Here is a 20,079-nt window from a genome sequence, read left to right as displayed (position 1 = left end):
AGTAAAGAGAAGGGAAAAAAAACCGTGTAAAATTACTGGATGTGCTTGGCCAACAGGTCGCAGGCTGAGAGGGACTGTGTGCATCTGGCAAATATTTGCCCAGATTGGTGAAGCGTGGTGGTAGTATTTACTCAAAAGATATGGTTGTTCCAATCGTCCGAGTCGGAGTGCTTCAAGCGAACCGCCTCACCTTCGCTGGGTGTATTTATACAGGGAGGGGGCGAGGGCACTTCCTAGGGCCGAGAGGGGTCGAGATACTCACAACGTGGATCCATAAATGAATGGTGGGCTCGACCTCCACATCATGCTGGGCCGATTTCTGATTGGTTCCATGTTCAGCTGGAATACACGCGGCCATGAGTATATATTGTGGCAAGGTGTAAACACATTTAAGCGAAAGAGTAATTTGAGAGCGACGTTTACGCACTCTCCAGATATCTCTCCAGATAACGCATCGCTTTTTTGCGCAGAGACAGGATTTTCGATAGAATGAGAACGCAAATTCTGAAAGCCCCGCAGATCCTGGAGCTACTGAAGAAGAAGTCCGTGGGATTGCAGCACTGCAAACCCACTTCTTCGGTCTGCGTACTGGACGCCAAGGATGCTGCTCCCACCGCGCCGTGCGGGCACAGTCTCGATTCCATCCCGGGTCCAACCAACTGGCCACTATTCGGCAGCCTCGTTCAACTACTCTTTAAAGGCGGGCTGAAACGCCAACACGAGGCATTGGTAAATAATAATAATAATAATAATACATTTCGACCTGTGCAATATTTTTGCACAATATTTTCACTGACAACTAATGCCATTATTTGAATGCGTAAATTTGGACAAAAATAAATCTTCATAAAATCTCATTATTATTTCAGGTGGATTATCATAAAAAGTTTGGAAAGATTTTCCGCATGAAACTTGGTTCTTTTGAATCAGTGCATATCGGTGCGCCCTGCTTGTTGGAGGCGCTGTACAGGAAAGAGGGCAACTACCCCCAAAGACTGGAGATCAAACCGTGGAAAGCCTACCGAGACCTTCGGGACGAAGCTTACGGGCTTCTCATCCTGTAAATATGCCTTTCTGTACCTGTGTAGTTTTTTATGTTCATTATTTAGTTTGAATATGCGAAATGACACATTGACACCCACACAGGGAGGGGAAGGACTGGCAGAGAATGCGGAGTGCGTTCCAACAGAAACTGATGAAACCGACCGAAGTCATGAAGCTCGATGGCAAAATCAACGAGGTCCGTCAGAGCTGAGTTATAACTTTTGTCACATGTATCCATAATGGCTTGCATTGAGGAGAAATCAAATAACGTCTATCGTTTTTTTTCACAAACAGGTCCTTGCAGATTTCGTCAAACGGATTGGAGTAATTAGGAATAATGGGAAGATCACTGACTTATACTACGAACTGAACAAGTGGTCTTTTGAAAGTAAGTTTTATGGTCATACTTGTTAGCGATTGATTTAATGCTGTTACGCATTAAAATATACATTTAAGTTTCAATTTAGGGGCATTGTCTTTCAGGTAGGAATAAATAAATGTACAAATACTCTTAACTGTCAATTTCCCTTTCAGCAATTTCCTTTATTTTGTACGACAAGAGGTTTGGACTTCTTCAAGAACACGTGAATGAAGAAGCGATGGACTTTATCGCAGCGATAAAAACGGTGAGTGATGACGCGTTTTTACCACAATCCTGTAATCTGTTGGAATGTTTACACTGTCATTCTGTGCAGACCAAGGACCACTTGCGGAGACCGGGTACAGTTGTAACATGCTTAATTGCTCAGCTCGTGTGTATAGTGTCGTAATGTGATGAAAATCAGACAAACGTGTAATGGCATCAGCATGCTACGTTTAAAATTCCATCTTGTCGTCTAAATATCTGTCAAAAGTTATTGACAGAAGTCGTTTTGAGGTGCACAAGATTTTGACTGCACAATTGATGCGTTTTGACAGGAACACAAGTAACAGGTGGTTGTGACCAGTGATTTTCGATCTAGATGCTAGTATAATTATTAGCGGGATACAATGTGTTTTATTCAAATCATCGTATCAAATATTAGGAGAGGTCGGTTGGGGACAAATTAACACGCATACAATCGGTTACAATCAGCTTGCGCAGCTACAAAAATGAAATAGACTAGCCAGTTTTGTAAGCAGTAACGCTGTGATCACTGCATTGAGATGAACATTGTGGACAAAGTAAGGCACGTGTGCTTGAAGTAATTAAGTAAATACAGAAACGAGAGGGTTATGTTGCATATATGTTTAAATGAAAGCCGTCACCTCTTCTGATTTTTGCTAGAAGACAAAACGAAAAGTGTTTACGAAAAGCAACTGTACCCGGTTCCCTTATCTCTGTCTGGGACAGTCGGTTTGGAAGGCAGGGAGCTTTTACTATGCTAAGTTCACCGAGTTCACTGAAATTGGATGTTTATGTTTGAACTAGGCTATTTGGTGTCACCGTGTACCCTCCGACACCCATCGACTGTGGGTTTTGGGTGAAGGACAAGTCCACAAATATTAAATAATAGAACATTAAATAAAGTCTAAAGATTACGAAAAGAGTTGTCTAGGGGCTTCATGATATAAACGTATTTCACGTTGTAGAACTCTTCTTGTTTCGGGACAGGGTGTGTGTGTGTGTAGCATGCAGTTGACTCTCGAGTTTTGATTCATTCCGTCCTTCTCCTACACACTCTGCAGATGATGAGCACGTTCGGTGTCATGATGGTAACTCCGGTGGAGCTTCATAAAAACCTAAACACCAAGACCTGGCAAGACCACACGGCAGCCTGGGACCGAATATTTGGCACAGGTAGGCTACTAAACGGCTCCTTAATGAAGTAACGTGTGACCTACAATCTGCTCTCTTGATGTGCACCTATCCAGTCAGGTACTGCGCTCGCTAGCTGTACACCAAGCGCTCCCCCCTCGTCTCATGTGTGCAGCTCGCCATGTGTTCCCGCGAGCGAGAGTCGTAGTAAACTGGATGACCTAAGGGATGAAACTGCTGCCAAATATTTGTAGTAGCAGGAGAGAGGGAGGGAGGGAAAGGGCGGGTTTACGGGGAGAGGAAGGGGGGAAAGAGGGTCAAGAAAAGGAATGTAGATCCTGGGCTGCGCTACAGTTTGTTGTGCTACTTGCTGGCCACTGGTTGCCACCTGTCACACACACATACACACACACACACACACACACACACACACACACACACACACACACACACACACACACACACACACACACACAATTCACTTTCCCCTGCTGCTCGATGCTCAAAGTCAGACTGAAGACTAAGACTTTGTGCGTCAGTTACGCCTGCTCCCTCAGATCGTTTCAGTTTACTGCGTCACAATAGAATTCTTCATTGGGTAGAATGTAGGGTGCACCGTTTTTTCAATAAGTCGTTTTTAGAGTTCTTTTAAGCTAATATGGATTTTTTCTTCCGGTTTTTAGTCATAGCCAATTTGTATGCAGTGTTAATTGCCCCCTTGTTAAATTCAACATGTCGAGATGTTTTGGCACATATCTTTAAGTTAACAGATCATTGTAAAACATGGCATATCCTTTGACTTTGACACATCCTTGATCCTTTTCAGCCAAATGCTTGGCAAGGCACTTTTGTGCTTTTTAAAAAAGCAATACCGATGTGATTGGTATACAAGCCTTTGTCTCTTTCTTTAGTGGTTTGTACAATTGGTCTCCAGTGACTCTACATGTGTGTTCCCTTTAGAGCTTTTTAAGCATCTCTCCAAATATTGAAAGCTGCTTTATAGTATTTCATATCTCATTCCTATCTAATCATAATCAAATCAAATCGTTAGGTTGTGTATCATAATCAAATTAAATTTCGGCCTTTGTGCCAATACCCAGCCCTAGTAGAATGCACTGAATATTTATCAGTAGTAATTAGTGGGCTTGTTATGTCACTGCATGCATTACAAGATGTACCAACAGTAACAGCGTGTAACAGTGTGTAGTCTACAGTAACGTCATGTAACAGTGTGTGGTCTACAGTAACAGTGTGTAACAGTGTGTACTACAGCATGTCATAGCATGTAACAGTGTGTTACTGTACAGTAACAGCATGTAACAGTGTGTAGTCTACAGTAACGTCATGTAACAGTGTGTGGTCTATAGGAACAGTGTGTAACAGTGTGTACTACAGCATGTCATAGCATGTAACAGTGTGTTACTGTACAGTAACAGCATGTAACAGTGTGTAGTCTACAGTAACAGCGTGTAACAGTGTGTACTCTACAGTAACAGCGTGTAACAGTGTGTACTACAGCATGTCATAGCATGTAACAGCGTGTTACTGTACAGTAACAGCATGTCACAGTGTGTACTCTACAGTGGCAGTGGCAGTGGCATTGGTTTCCTCTTTGAGAAGGATATGCATGTTGCTAAAAAAATCTGTTGTGTAACACACTTCTCATGTGTTCTCAGCTAAGCTGTACATTGACAAGAAGCTGAACAGACAAGGACGTGAGAAGGAGGAAGACTTCCTGTGTGACATCTACCACCACAGTCACCTGACCAAGAAGGAGATGTACGCCGCCACCACGGAGCTCCAGATAGGAGGAGTGGAGACGGTTAGTAACGCTGCACACCGCACACCGCACAGCAAACCATCTCTGACAGGAAATCACAGTGTCATCACAGAGCAACAACACGGACTAACATTGTTTTCCCTCTCCTCTCCTCTTTTCTTTCTTGCTTGCTCTCATTCTCCACTGCTTCATTGTTCTCCCTCTCTTCTCTCTCTCTCCCTCTCTTCTCTCTCTCTCTCTCCCTCTCTTCTCTCTCTCTCTGTGTCTCTTGCCCTCTCTCTCTATTTTGCTCTCATTCACCACTGCTTCCTTGCCTCTCCCTCTCTTCTCTCTCTCTCTCCCTCTTTCTCTCTCTGTCTGTTTTGCTCTCATTCTTCACTGCTTCCTCTCTGTCTTTCTCTCTCTCTCTCTCTCTCTCTCTCTCTCTCTCTCTATCTCTCTCTCTCTCTCTCCCCGTCTCCATCTTTGTTTATTCCACAGACGGCCAACAGCATGCTCTGGGCTGTTTTCAACCTCTCCCGAAACCCCGGTGCTCAGGGAAAGCTTCTGGAGGAGATCCAGACGGCCGTGCCTGCGGGCCAGATCCCCACCGCTGAGCACATCAAGAACATGCCGTACCTCAAAGCCTGCCTCAAGGAGTCCATGAGGTACGTCACCCTCACCCAGACAGACGTTGGCTCCGCCACAGATAAAGCCATGGAGAGGTTTCCCAAAAGCCTGAGCAACGTAAACAACTACCATCATTCTAGATGACAGGACAGAGAGACTATTTGAACACACTCTCTCTCTCTCTCTCTCTCTCTCTCTCAGTTACCACAGTGGTTGCTCAATTTCACTTTTGGGAAACACAGTTCTTGGGCCAGTCCGACTCTAATTGACCTCATAGTGGAAATGCGTCATGGGTGAGGAGCCCCGCTTGCTCCCTCAGTCCAGTGGCCCAGAGAGTGTGGCTGAGGTCCCCCCCCCCCCCCTCCCTTCCCCTGTGTGTGGCTTCCATGCATGGATACCTCCGTATAACAATCACACAGTCAGACATGAAAGCAATGCCCCCAGAACTCTCAAACGGGGCTTATTCTCAAGCCTGCGCTGGGAATGTTTACGGTGTTTGTGTTGGATTAGAGGTGCCACACTCCTGTACGCATTCATCCTCCTCATTCCGTGACGTTCCTAATGCTCAGGCGGCTTATACACTCTCTCTCTCTCTCTCTCTCTCTCACTCTCTCTCTCTCTCTTTCTCTCTCTCTCTCTCACACACACACACACACACACACACACACACACACACACACACACACACACACTCCCACTCATTCATTCTTTCACCCTCAGGGAGTTATCTCCCTCCGGCATATGAGGTGCAAGCAATTAAACAGTTTTTCTCATATTTACAGGCTCACACCGTCTGTGCCCTTCACCAGCCGTACCCTGGACAAAGAAACCTTGCTGGGGGACTACACGCTGCCCAAAGGGGTAAGGGACTCCAGTATGACTCCCTACCTGTAAACTATATAGCTCCCCCTAAGGTTGATGGAGCTGTACTGCACTCTGCACAACAAAACAAGATAATGTTCATGTACATTTCAGAGACCTTTTGTCTTGTGAGCTACTTTCACAAATGCATAGTTCTATTAATTGTCAGTATATACTCCTTTCCTTACCTTTAGATTTTTCTCTCCGCCCTTAACCCTTAACAGTGTAAACTACACTCTTCATGGTTTAGACACTGGGGTCTATAAAGTGCCTTCAGACAATTGTATTGTTTTGGCACTATTTTAATTAAATTGAATTGAATTTAATTATTGAATAAGTAAAAATGATCTGAAGTCTCTCTGTATTTCTATTGAAGTGATTGTACATGTGTGTGTGTGTGTGTGTGTGTGTGTGTGTTTGTATCCTCTACTAACGTTCTGCATTCTGCATTCACTCTCCGCCCTTAACCCTTAACAGTGTAAACTACACTCTTCATGGTTTAGACACTGGGGTCTATAAAGTGCCTTCAGACAATTGTATTGTTTTGGCACTATTTAAATTAAATTGAATTGAATTTAATTATTGAATAAGTAAAAATGATCTGAAGTCTCTCTGTATTTCTATTGAAGTGATTGTACATGTGTGTGTGTGTGTGTGTGTGTGTGTGTGTGTGTGTGTTTGTATCCTCTACTAACGTTCTGCATTCTGCATTCACACAGACGGTTCTAGTGATCAACAGCCAGGCTCTAGGTTCCAACGAAGAATACTTTGACAACGGGAAGCAGTTCCGTCCGGAACGCTGGCTTGAGGGCAAGAGCTCGATCAACCCTTTTGCCCATGTGCCCTTTGGCATCGGGAAGAGGATGTGCATTGGCCGCCGCCTGGCTGAACTACAGTTGCAGCTGGCACTTTGCTGGGTAAGGACATAGTACCTCCACCTTTTACACTAGCGCCTGGTGTGCTACACTTGCAGTATGCTAATCTTACGCTAGAGTGACGTCTTCCTCCCTCTCTAAAAAACACATTTGAACACGAACCTTTCCCCCTTTGGGTTTGTGTAACAGCTGGTGCGTGACTATGAGATTGTGGCCACAGACCTGGAGCCTGTAGAAGCGAACCACTTCGGCACCCTGGTGCCCAGCCGTGAGCTTCCTGTGGCCTTCACGCGACGCTGAGGTGAACAGACTCTACTATGCACTCCATCTCACTCGACAGCCCATACTTTACTGCAAAGGGTTATTCGTTTGATAGTCAGTGGTATATGCAACTGAGCTGGTACGTAGCTGTCCATGTTCTGGAGCTAGGAGAGCCAGGTATTATTACAGTGAAGTCAATTGGTTTGGTTCCCTAAGGGGTTCGATGAGCGATACAATATTTATACTTTCCCTGTCCTGTATTCGCTTTTTTACATGAAATGCCTGCTACTGACTGTTTTAATGAATATATATGTAAACACGGTAATGGATGTAAATATCTCTGTCAGGTGTTTGTCCACCTGACATCTTGTCATTTTTAGTCCAAATTGAAGATAGTTGATTCATGCTCTCACTCACAGTACATTAACCAGAGTTGTCATTGTTTTGAATCTTCCACACAGGGGGGAATCCACTGCAAGCCTATGACTCCTACAAGAAGCCTCAACATGCTGCTATATGACTTCAGTTTTCCTCGCATATATACCTCATGTCATGTATTCATGCATATCTTATTCTATATTAACTGTAATGATTAGTTATTGACCAAATCGTCAGTCATGTAGACATACTGATATGGTCTCCCATGGTGACTGCTTCTAACTACCTTGTAGTTATGACTTTGTCTTTTGATAGTCTCAATGAAATGCGATCATTTCTATGCATACACTAAGATATTTCTATGTGTACACTAAGATATTTCTATGTACAGTATATAACTTAAGTATTCAGTAAATGTATCTAATGAGAGCACAGTATTTTATGTATATAGATGTAACATATTCTCATTTATTTATATATTCAAATAAACCTTTTCTATTTGTTATTTGTGTTTGTGCCTTGTTGTTTAGCAGTGTAACCATAACTCTTCGTATATGACATTGTTTTATAATTTTACATTATTTCAGAATATGTTATCAAATATGCTATGAAATGTCTTTAAAAATACATCACAATTTGTCTGTGACCTTTCCACTTGTTTTTTCGATTTGTTATCTCAAAATGACCTTGTCTTTTTATCTAGTTATCATCTTTTACCTTTTACGGCCGACTGAATCTGCAGTAACATATGCACTGTTGTTTTTAAACAAACAGCAATTTGACCATTCAGGGATTTGAAACACCTCTTAGTAGTTTAAACGTGAGATAGTATGTGTTTTGTTCTGTTTTGAACTTAATAGATGCCACTCAACACAAGATTATATCTGACAGGGCAATGCAAATGTATTGCATGACAGGTGGACAACCTCCAGATCATACAGGCCCTCTCCAACACTCCACCCCTGAACAACAACTTTAATGTGACAGTTTGCTCTCATGCCACCTACTGGTGGTTATGGAGACATTCTTTAGGCCTCCCTGCGCGTTCACTCTCATCTGTAGGAACGGATTGCCCCCCCCCCCCCCCCCTTTGTTTTTCTATTCTGGAACATGCAGTTCTTTGTGCAATAATTAGTAACTGGTATGTGTACGCCTTGGCAGGCAGGTACTCCCTGTGTCACAGATGCTAATGACAATAGACCCTTTATCAACAGAGTCGACATGCGTCACTAACACCTGTCATGCAATACATTTGCATTGCCCTGTCAGATAAAATCTTGTGTTGAGTGCAATCTATTAAGTTCAAAACAGAATCAAAGACATACTATCCCACTTTGAACTATTTGATTCACAATTCCCTTCTCTTGACGGATCAGAAGTTTAGTTGTTTATATTTGAAGACCTCAATAGAAAGTAGGCCATATGTTACGTTAACTTTATATCCTAATGGAAAAATTACCACAAATGATGATTTATCCACTTAAACATCAATAATTTAGCTAAGTTTTAAATAAGTAGCTCGCTTCTGGCTATTGAAACCACACCGTAATAACTCAAGCTTTTTGTTATTATCACAGCATACGCACTCAGCAACTGCGCAAAATAGGCTACAGGTGTTATAATAGGGCTCCACCTGACGGCTGTTATTGGTAGTTTTTGCAAACGGTTTTATTTATTGCAACAGACAAGCACAATATGTGTAGACCTACACGGAAAATAACTCAGCGAAATGATAAATCCTAACGAGCATATTCTTAAGTTTGGCCAATCGGTGGATTTTTCACTGCATGATTAACATTCTCAGAAAAAAAAAACGGTCAAGTTATTCTCAGAACTCTACAACAGACTGCCTTTCTACTGATATAGGTAGTGCACGTCTGTGAAGGTGTAGCCTAATTCACAGAATGACAGAAAGTATTGCGTGCTGGGCTACCGCAAATGTGCACAAAGGCGATGTGCACCTACTGTTTCGGTTAAACATCCTTTCTTTTCAAACAGGAAGTTGCTGTACGTTTTTTTCTCGCACTCGCTCTCACCGTGTCGCGCGCTTGATCCATATTCCGCACAATTTGCTCTTGGATGCACGACTTTTGTAACTATCCGACGAAACTCCACTGGGACTTTAACAACAAATCATTTTTTTCGATGTAAATCGATAAGCTTTGTGACTTTGAGGATACCTTGATACATTACAATTCCTGTTATTTAGGCTACTTGTTATTTATTTAGCTTCACCCAGAAGCGTAAAAAAAAACTATTGGAAAGGGACAAATGAATTCAATCTATTATGAAGGGGACCCCCCAACATCGGGGATCCCCGACGACCTGTCGCAAGGGAATGGTCAAGAAGAACTCGACTTTCGCCACCTGTTTCTCTACAACCCGCCAGGAAACGATGAGGATGAACAAGGTTGGTGCGGGCTTCATTTTTACGAAGTTAGAAGAACATCAGCATAACCAGGGCTACATAGCTGGCAGATGTGTGCGGCATATAATAAAACCATAAGCCATAAACACGATTGGTGTGTAATTATGAGGGCCATAACCAACTATTTGTACACTTTAAGAGAGTAAGGGGTTTCCTTTACAGGTAGATAGATAGCAGGGGCGGACTGGCAACAGCACTCCGGGAATTTGCTGTCAAGTGGCATTTTGATTTGCCAAATTTGTGTTCATATGGATGATATGTAAAACGATTAAACTCATTTTCAAAAATGTTCCTCTCCAGTTAAAATGAAAAGTTTCTATAGAGGTCCCTGCAAAGATTTCTTCCTCCAAACTTTCCTTGTCTGACTCAGGTTCACCTGTTCGTTAAAAACGGATAAGTCAGACATAATTTGGCCTGTCTGACATGAGCATCAAATATTATGCTGTATTCATTTAATTCAGAATCGATAGGCTAACGTTAACCTAGGCAAACCCTTATGTGGTGTATTACGCTCTACTTGCCATTAATTTGACTTATTGCATTGCAACAATAAATAAACTCATCATACGCGTTGATGTTCATATGCAGTGTGCTCTGTTTTACTCAGTCAAATAATATCATTCAGTAGTGCACCTCTAATTGGATCTGTGCCAGTTCCTGCTCCCTCATCCTCAATCCTTAAATCTCAAAGCAGTCCATTTTCATTATCTCATAGTTCACCAATTTAACCAATTAACAGTTTATGTATACGCATTTACAGTCGAACAAAGCCGATGACCCGTTTTTTCCGCCAAGTTGGAGCGCTTTAGAGAAATGTACCGTTACTTTAAACGTTTGTGCACTCTCCGACTAGTTAAATCTTGGAAATGGTCAAACCTGAACTCTAGCATTGAAACCCCAGTTCGAAAGATAAACCTTAATGTTGTTATTTAGTTAGTTATTTCAGCTAGTTCATATCACCTAGCATGACACATCACCTGCTCCCTTCTCACTCTCTGATGCCTCGCCGCTCATATGAGGTGCAGCAGACTGTAATTTGCTGACTTTGCGGCGTCAGTTTTGTGGGGACTTGAAGTGAGCTTAAATCTATTAAATGTATTTTTAACTCATCGAACACATCATTTTTACACGAATGTATAGCTAGGCCTGCTAAGAGAGGAATATTTTCTAACAAAAAAAATCTTTAGTCATTAGATGAATCAGTTCTGACATATATGTAATAAAATAATCTGATGGAATCAATGTCCGTTATGTAGGTCTTAATTAGTTTCTGTAAGGCTGTGCAAAATACATTTTAAGATTATTGATACTATTAAACTATTAAACACTGTTATTGTGACTGTACTGTTAACATGATAGGTGACACCAGTCTGACTGCATCCTCTCCAGTTTGTGCAGGGGGGGACCCACACGCCCAAGATGCCCAGGACACTCTCAGCCCTGAGGCCTGCCTCCAGGAGAACCACACCCCTTACAGCCTGGAGTCCCTGTGTGACTCCCCGTACCACGCTGGGGGGGCCTCCACCACCGATGGCCTGTCCAGCTCGGAGGCCCACGACGACCTGGGGGAGTTTCTGGAGCACTCCCACCCCCTCCGCCCCGGAGGCCCGCGCATCGAGATCACGTACTCGGAGTTGCACCCCCACGACCACCCGCACACGGAGCCCCTGGACATCGGGCCGCGGCCCTGCCTCACCGTGCCGGGTTACTGCGACAGCAGCATTTACCGCGGCGACGTGCAGTGCCTGAGCCCAGCCAGCAGCAACTCGTCCACCAGCTGGTCGGAGGCGTGCTCTCCTTGGACGTCCCCTTGCGTCTCCCCGACCGCGATCCCCGAGCTCTGCCCCCGCCTGCAGGGCCTCCACACGGCCGGATCGCCCCGCACCTCCCCCACCACCTCTCCGCGGAACAGCATCACCGAGGACACCTTCCTGGCTGGCCGGCGTTCCTCCTCGCCGCACCCGGGCTCCCGCTCTGCCTCCCCCAAGGGCAAACGCACCTACGACCAGTACCAGAACCCCAGCCGGGTCGCCCCTCGCTCCCGCAGCCCCTCGCCCCACCCAGACGAGCGGTTTGACCCGTCCGGGTCCAAGTCTGGGCCGGCTGGTGCGGCTGGCGGGGGCCCCGGATGTTTCGATGAGCTGGAGTTGGTCAGCAGCCTAAGCGGCAGCCTGCCGAAACCCGTCCCCACTAAGATGGTGCGCCCGAGCTTCGGGAGCGTGGTGTACCAAGAGAGCCAGTCGGACGGCAGCCTGCACTACCAGCACGAGGTGAAGACGGAGCCGGCCGTGAGCCTGGAGACGTTCTACGTCATCCCTTCCGCCTGGCCCGGTCAGATGGCCCACGGAGTGTGCAGGTAGGCAGAGAGAGAGGATGTGTGATGCTCACGGTCACAGTCACGATCACAATCACGGTCACTGTTGAGTCACAGCAGAGCAGGTGGTCACTGTCAGTCAGAGATTGTGTTTCACCTCACACCTCACACACACACACACACACACACACACACACACACACACACACACACACACACACACACACAGCCACAAATCACTTCAGCCGAGTCACACACACCAGCTGTGCCTGCTTTCGGGGGATTGGTTTGTCACTGGGTGCATGACATCATTAAACCTCTCCGTAGCCGAGTCACAAGTGAGGCGAAGCCTGCGTGAGCCGCGTCACAAACGTCACATCTCCAGAGAAAACATGACAATCAGCGTGAGAACAAATTGAGCTATATACAAGCTAATGTCCTTTTAAGAGAAAATAATAATAATAGAAAAAATGTGTCATTCTAATCCAGTGCACTTCTTGCATTCACAGTCTGTTCCTGTGATATCAGGTGACAAAACAAAAATGCCACGAGTTGTGTCACTCCAGTCCACTGGTGATAATGAACCCATTTATGATGATTCTGGATGCAATCTAACAGAGAGCCATGTGTGTGTGTGTGTGTGTGTGTGTGTGTGTGTCCAGTGCTCCGGTGACCTCCCTGCCCTCGCTGGAGTGGCCCCTCCGCAGCAGCACGGAGCAGCTGGAGCTGCTGATGGAGGTTCAGCCCAAGTCCTACCACCGCGCCCACTACGAGACCGAGGGCAGCCGCGGGGCGGTCAAAGCACCCACAGGAGGACACCCTGTAGTCCAGGTGAGACGGGGACGGGGAACGACGGTGAGACAGAGAGCACTGGAAAGGAGAGAAGGAGAGGGCATGGACAGTGAGACAAACAATAAGATAAGAGAAAATGTCAGTGTGAGAAGAAGAGAGAGATGAACCGTGTGAAGAAGTGAGAAGAAGAGAGAGATGAACAGTCAGACAGAGATCAGAGGGGATTTTTTTAAAATAAGGAGTCCTGTGATGACAGAAACAGGGCAAGATTTCAGGGAAACAAAAGTTGTTGTTTCAACATAGAAACAAGTTCTAGCTTACTGTTGTTACAAGGACTTATTGAATATGTTTCATGTAAATGGTTTGGCAATATGAATCTGCCAATGCCATGCCAATAAATAAAATAAAAATTGAAACTGAACTGAAATAGGAAGGAGAATAGTGAGCTTTTACAAAAAAAGACAGTCAGAGAGAGAGAGAGAGAGAGCGAGAGAGAGAGCGAGAGGGAGAGAGAGAGCGAGAGAGAGAGAGAGAGAGAGCGAGAGAGCGACATGGGAGGAAGAGTGGGAGAATCAACCAGAGTGTGATAGTATGATCCGTGGGAGAGATAGGGTGTTTTTCTGCTACTGCACCATGCATGACATGACAGCAGAGCGAGTATGTAAATGAACATCCTCCTCTCTGACCACTCGATCTGTTGACTGAGAGAAAACAGTAGAGGACTCTGGCTCACGTTTGGCTCGGCCTGAGAGAAAACAGTAGAGTACTCTGGCTCACGTTTGGCTCGGCCTGAGAGAAAACAGTAGAGGACTCGGGCTCACGTTTGGCTCGGCCTGAGAGAAAACAGTAGAGGACGTTTGGCTCAGCTCAGCTCTGATGTGGATGCGGAGCGGAGCTGATGGCTGGCAGCGCTCCATCAGTGCTGGGCTGGGCTGGGCTGGGCTGGACTCTACTGCAATCAACAGCTGTCTGGGTCAACTCACTGCCAGTCTCTACCCAACCCTGCCCAAGGCTCTCTCTCTCTCTTTCTCTCTTACTCACTCACATACACACACTCTCTCTCATACGTACACAAACACACACACACACATATTCACACACACACCCTCTCTGTCTCTCTTTCTCTCTTACACACTCACATTCACACACTCTCTCATACGTACACAAACACACACACACACACACACTCCCTCTCTCGCTCTCTCTCTTACACACTCACATACACTCTCTCTCTCATACACACACACACACACACTCCCTCTCTCTCCCTCTTTTTTTTCTCTGTCAGATAAGGTTTTATTGGCTGGGTGAGCGTGTGTGTGTGTGTGTGTGTGTGTGTGTGTGTGTTGGCTGTTAATGGTTCTTTTCAGTAGATCTCTGATAGGCCCCTTCCTTGTGCTTTTAATAGACATAGGAGAGCTTGTCCATATTGTCGGGTAACTCCAACACATCCTTTGCACTGAGTAACTACTGGGTAGAACAATACAAAATGAATACCTTTGTTTGTAAACATGATGTATTTGCCTCAAGAGGTGTCAAGAGAAAGTAAACAGAAAAATGTATATTTGGTTACCAATTACCATTGCATGCGATACTCAATACCCAACTGTGATATACCATAAAATGGTAATTTGCACATAACCGTCTTATAGATTTTCAGATGAGAATAAAAAAGTTAGAAAAACTAAGGATGTAAACATTTTCAAAAGGCGGAAGTCAGTTTAAGTAGTGTTTTAGGAATTCATGTTCAGAGTTTTAAGAAACTGAGCTCTCCTTGAAGACCAATCAATACCCTGTTACAGTTTTTTTCACAATTGATTTGAGACTTGAGTAAGTGCAGAGTTCAGTTTTTCAAAACATTCACATTAACATTCATCACATCAGTAGACAATGCAAACTAAACTATGGATACTTTTGAATTGCTTTGATACAAAATGCATTTATTGACCACAGTCAGTCAATGTTCACCACCAGTAAAAAAACTCAGTACAACAACAGCAAATGTTACAGACATTTAGATACTTTGTTCAAAACATTAACTTTCCGTTCTAAATCTGCAGTACTGTAAAAGGACATATGCTGAAAAAAATGAAACTATTTGCTTGAAATAAGTGGATTATTCTGATTTTAGTTTTTTTAGATTCTTTTTTTTAGTTTGGAGCCTTGCTACTACAAGAGTGGTCATATTTGCGTTGAAAAGTGCATGTATTATACAAACTATAGATGTATACAAGAGTGGTCATATTTGCGTTGAAAAGTGCATGTATTATACAAACTATAGATGTCACTTAGGAGAACAGTCCACTATTGCTGCTGTATATGTAAATCATGGACATATGACGGTGTGGTGTCTACAGCACTGTGACAGGAAAACCAACAGGTCAAAAAGCTTGTTCTTTGGTGTCATGGTGGCTGCTTGACCTGAAATGTGTGTGGCCTGTGGGGGATTATAGGGCTGGGTAAAATGTGCTAAAGGTTTTTTTTTTCTATAGATTCAAAGCAAGGGAGAATGTTGCAGTACGTATGTGAAACTCATAAACATTTGGCACCAAATACCACCGGGCGTCATTAGGGCTGCAGTAGACATCTATCTAGTGCTGGTGTCTTGTGTTGTACTTTCACTTACTGCACTGGAAATGAAAAAAGCATTGCAAGCACATTTAAGGCACGATAGTACACCACAGAGCGTGTAGCATGTCATGAGAGCTGAGAGAGCTGTCATGAAGTATGTTGCAAGAGTTCAGATTGATTTAGTTTGGTCTGACAGTATGTACTGTAAAGATGCGTGTTTCTTTTTTGTAACAATATTCTATGAAAAAAAAAGGATACGGCAACACATAACATATCAAAGTCAAAGTCAAAGTCAGTTTATTATGGTCACACACGACACACAACAACACACACGTGCATTTTTTTGGGTGGCGACACAGGACACACACACACACACACACACACACACACACACACACACGAATGCCGAAGAGGTCGCAGTGAAATGTATCCTCTGCATTTATCCCATCCTGGGCTGTCCTTCCTCCAGGGCAGCCAGGAGCAGTGGACAGCCTTTTACGGCGGCCGGGGACCAAGTCAAATGATCATCGTCTTGGTCAGGGCCGGACAGGAGAGTGATCTGTGCTTCGGCATGTTTTTTCTGTTGGGGTTCTTAGTGGAGGAAACCCCTTGTGAACACGGGGAGAACATGCAAACTCCACACAGTATGCATTTTGCAATGCAAGTTGTTGGTGTCTTTAGTTAATTGGATTTTGAGTGACACAGTAATCTTGCTTGGTAAGCACATTCGCTATAGTTAAAGCAGCTCAAGTCACTTTGGGGTGAAGTATGAAGTGGTTGTGGGCCTGCTATGGGGCCCTGTGTTGCATTCTGGGAGTTGTAGTGTTATTGGGCATAGGGTGTGGTGGCCTTCCTGCAGATGGCAGATTGACAGAATGAAGAGCATTCTAAAAGCCTCTGTCCCGCCCTCGTTCTACCCGCCCACATGTCACATGTCATGTCACAAAGGCATCACTGTAGTCCCTCGCACCTCTCAGGCCATTATGTATCCAAATTGAGAGTTTTTTCCTGCTTGTCAAACCGAAACTTTGTGAAGTGTACAGAGAGGCGAGAGTTTGAACAAATACGTTTCTTACACTTCTTGATGTGTAGCTTTGGCTGAGTCATCAGGGCCATCGATTCTCAGGAATACTTTTATTTTTTATTTTGTCAGGTCACTTCACGTCACACAACTACACTGCTACTAAATTCTCACGGTTATTATGACTTAAATGACTTAAAGTGAGTTAGTATTTGATAGTTCATATGGTAGTTATTAAGTTATTGTGGTTTTAGTTCCTTCTGCTGAGAATTTTAACCAAGTTTTTTCTCTAGTTTGAAAGCCCCATTCTCTGACTGCTCTGCCGACACAAATGAGCTCTATTGACAGGGAAGTGTGATAGCTGTTTTTCATATGTACCCTGTCATACGTTTCTTTTTGTTTATGAATAAACTCTGTAAACATTACGGAAGCATTAATAGAATGACTAGGCCACTGTGAATAGTCATACACTGGGTGCACTGTGTTAGAATGGGCTTCACTTAGAGTAACACTATGCAACAATTTGACACTTTTTGAGGTATGTTTTTATAGTCAACTAGTTTTGGTACCATCCTCAAATTCATTTTGATAGCATATGGTCATGTGAAGGACAGATAAACACCTGTGTCTTTCCCGCTAGCCATCCAGGATATGCCCTATGTAGTTCTCTATACCGGGCTGGAATACCCTGCAAAAATGGGAGAACAGCATGACATTGCTAGCTATACAACCAAAAGACACCAGTTAGTGTGTCAGAACAAGTCACAAGTCTTGGCAAGTGTTGGCAAGCTTATATCAGTGTCAACTGGGCTGTTGGTGGTGTTTGCTAGGTTTTTGCATGCCTTTTAGGTAGTCATCTTGCTAGTTTTGGAACAGAACTCCTTATTGTTGCTTTATTGCTGAATTACAACATACCACATAATACAGACTGATGCTTGACTGGTATACAATATAATATGTACACAATATGTATTGTATTGTTCAGTCCCTTGATCTATATGAAACAAATAGCATTTAGTATGGGGTACAGTAGTCTATATATAGTATGTATGCATCATAGAGTGCATCAACACTGTATATGTTTTCTATACAAATAGTGTGTGACATAGCATACTGTGGTGCTTTGTACTAGTCTGACTGTGTGCGTGTTCTGCCTCAGTTGCGTGGGTATTGCGGGCATGAGCCGCTGGCCCTGCAGGTGTTCATTGGCACGTCGGAGGAGCGCACGCTGAAGCCACACGCTTTCTACCAGGTGCACCGCATCACCGGCAAGACCGTCACCACGTCCAGCCAGGAGAGAATCATCAACGGTATCAAGATCCTGGAGATCCCACTGGACCCCAAAGACAACATGAGGGCCGTGTGAGTGACACACGCACATACACACTTATAAAAAGATACACACACATACAAACATTCACAGTACATACACAATATTTGTATCCCCACTACGCTTCCTAAACATCCCAGAGACACACAACACACATGACTGCTATCAAGAGGGTCACTAAAATACAGACACACCAACGTACACACCCACACACACACACACACACACACACACACATCCTCGGCTGATAACATCTTTGTCACACATAGGCAGATGGTTGCTGTTGAGAAATACAGTTGTGTCTTTTTAATTTTTGATTGATAATGGTGGAGAGCATAGTCAGATCCACACAAATGTAATACTTTGCACAGCACAGCTTTCAACACGCTCAGTCCAGCCAACAGTATTAGCTCAGACCTGGTCTAGCTCTGCTCCTCAAAGTCATGGTTTACGTGGACCTGCAGTAGTGACTTATGTTTAGCTTGGAGCCTTGCTACTACAAGAGTGGTCATATTTGCGTTGACAAGTGCATGTTTTATAAAAACTATCGATGTCACTGAGGAGAACAGTCCACTATTGCTGCTGTATGTCAATCATGGACTATCAGTGACAGAAAGGGACCCAAGAATGCAACTACAGTCAATGTACCACACTCCATAGTGGTGTCTACTAGCCTGGATACCAGACCGAACTTAGCCCCGCCCACACATTTTTTGGTTGGGAAGTTCGGTCTGGCATTACTCCATTGAGGAGAAATTATCTGCGGACAGACATTGCCGTACCAATCAAATTCTCAAGGCGGGCTTTATACGATGATGGACAGATGATCAACAGTAACGTAACCAACCACGTCACAAAAAGGCGCTTGGTTTGAATTCGTTTACAACAAACATGGCTGCCGCTGGAGAGCTGAAATGTATAGATTCGAGTCCATTTAGACATTGACAGTGCATTCATTTTGAAAGAGGAACAAAGAAACGCGATCAAGGCATTTGTCAATCGAAAAGATGTTTTTGCCTTCCTTCCTACGGGATCCGGTAAAAGTTTAATTTATCAGCTGGCCCTGGTCCCATACTACATTGTTCTGATTGGTTGTAGGTAACCAATTGAGCGAAGAGGCATTTTTTCTCCTGGTTCGGTTGAAACACGCCCCATAATCACAGCCCAATGGAGCGATATCAGACTCATATTCTGACTAGAATTGTGAGTATGACATCGTCAGGCTAGGTGTCTACAGCACTGTGACAGGAAAACCAACAGGTCAAAAAGCTTGTTCTTTGGTGTCATGATGGCTGCCACGTAATGTCCAACAGTGTCCACAAATGGCTATTCGTAGGTCCCATACCTTCCCACGATTCTGTGTGCATTTACATCATAACCAAACAGGGTTACTAGTACTCATATAATTAGACTGCAAATGGGCCTGCAGATATTGGATTATTGTCTTTATTGCCTATCTCTTGTGTGGTGCAGCATTGACTGTGCAGGGATCCTGAAGCTGCGCAACGCTGACATCGAGCTGCGGACGGGCGAGACGGATATCGGGCGCAAGAACACACGGGTGCGTCTGGCCTTCAGGGTCCACGTGCCCCAGCCGGGTGGCCAGTGGGTCTCACTGCAGGTGGCCTCGCAGATTATTGAGTGTTGTAAGTACACATACTTATACAACTACTATATGTACATATCCTTATATAACTACTATATGTACATATACTTATATAACACATATATGCAGTATGTACACTTACTTACACATGTACACTTACTTACACATGTACACTTACTTACACATGTCTATCCTGGCACTCTAGTTGAAAACTATACTTGAATTGTGCTGATTTTATGCCTGATGATGAAGGTTGCTAAAGTATGCTAGCTGTCTATCCTGTGGTTATACTTTAAAAGGGTGCTTGTTGATACATTGTGATGATTGTGTGCTTGATGCTGAATTGTGCTGATAAAGTACGCTGCCTGTCTAAGCGTGTATGTTTGTGCTGGTGTGTGTGTGTGTGTGTGTGTGTGTGTGTGAGCAGCGCAGCGCTCTGCTCACGAGCTGCCTGCTGTGGAGCGCCAGGAT

The 20,079-nt window shown here is 44.2% G+C and overlaps 2 protein-coding genes across 3 annotated transcripts in view; both read left to right on the top strand.

Annotated features, from left to right (window-relative positions):
• The first annotated feature begins 254 nt into the window (after positions 1-254).
• On the top strand, positions 255-8,192 carry LOC105907715 (1,25-dihydroxyvitamin D(3) 24-hydroxylase, mitochondrial). Its single transcript, XM_012836084.3, has 12 exons — positions 255-729; positions 870-1,060; positions 1,147-1,240; positions 1,339-1,432; positions 1,579-1,670; positions 2,713-2,824; positions 4,459-4,604; positions 5,043-5,209; positions 5,954-6,032; positions 6,752-6,949; positions 7,097-7,208; positions 7,630-8,192. The coding sequence occupies exons 1-11, from the start codon at positions 490-492 to the stop codon at positions 7,205-7,207; spliced, it is 1,524 nt and encodes a 507-aa protein (XP_012691538.1). The 5' UTR covers positions 255-489; the 3' UTR covers position 7,208; positions 7,630-8,192.
• Positions 8,193-9,387: 1,195 nt separating this feature from the next.
• Positions 9,388-20,079, top strand: part of LOC105907458 (nuclear factor of activated T-cells, cytoplasmic 2) — a 20,090-nt gene continuing 9,398 nt past the window's right edge. The window contains exons 1-6 of one of the 2 annotated variants that reach the window (XM_042707824.1): positions 9,388-9,956; positions 11,364-12,330; positions 12,951-13,119; positions 17,832-18,034; positions 19,476-19,648; positions 20,036-20,079. The exon at positions 20,036-20,079 is cut by the window's right edge and continues 97 nt beyond it. In XM_042707824.1, coding sequence (XP_042563758.1) covers positions 9,818-9,956; positions 11,364-12,330; positions 12,951-13,119; positions 17,832-18,034; positions 19,476-19,648; positions 20,036-20,079 — 1,695 coding nt within the window. In that variant the 5' untranslated portion in view covers positions 9,388-9,817. Of the gene's footprint in view, positions 9,957-11,333; positions 12,331-12,950; positions 13,120-17,831; positions 18,035-19,475; positions 19,649-20,035 lie in introns of both variants that reach the window. The other variant, XM_031567786.2, reaches the window with a different exon arrangement.

The sequence above is a fragment of the Clupea harengus genome, chromosome 5 (assembly GCF_900700415.2).
Source record: "Clupea harengus chromosome 5, Ch_v2.0.2, whole genome shotgun sequence".
NCBI lineage: Eukaryota > Metazoa > Chordata > Actinopteri > Clupeiformes > Clupeidae > Clupea > Clupea harengus.
Note: the sequence above shows the minus strand (reverse complement) of the source record. Positions and strands in the feature narration are given on the sequence as shown.

Excerpts from the sequence above, each read along its gene's own strand:
- LOC105907715 (XM_012836084.3), top strand. The coding sequence starts at position 490 with ATGAGAACGCAAATTCTGAAAGCCCCGCAGATCCTGGAGCTACTGAAG. Across the intron at positions 730-869 it reads AACGCCAACACGAGGCATTG|GTGGATTATCATAAAAAGTT; the intron begins GTAAATAATAAT and ends TTATTATTTCAG. Across the intron at positions 6,950-7,096 it reads TGCAGCTGGCACTTTGCTGG|CTGGTGCGTGACTATGAGAT; the intron begins GTAAGGACATAG and ends TTTGTGTAACAG.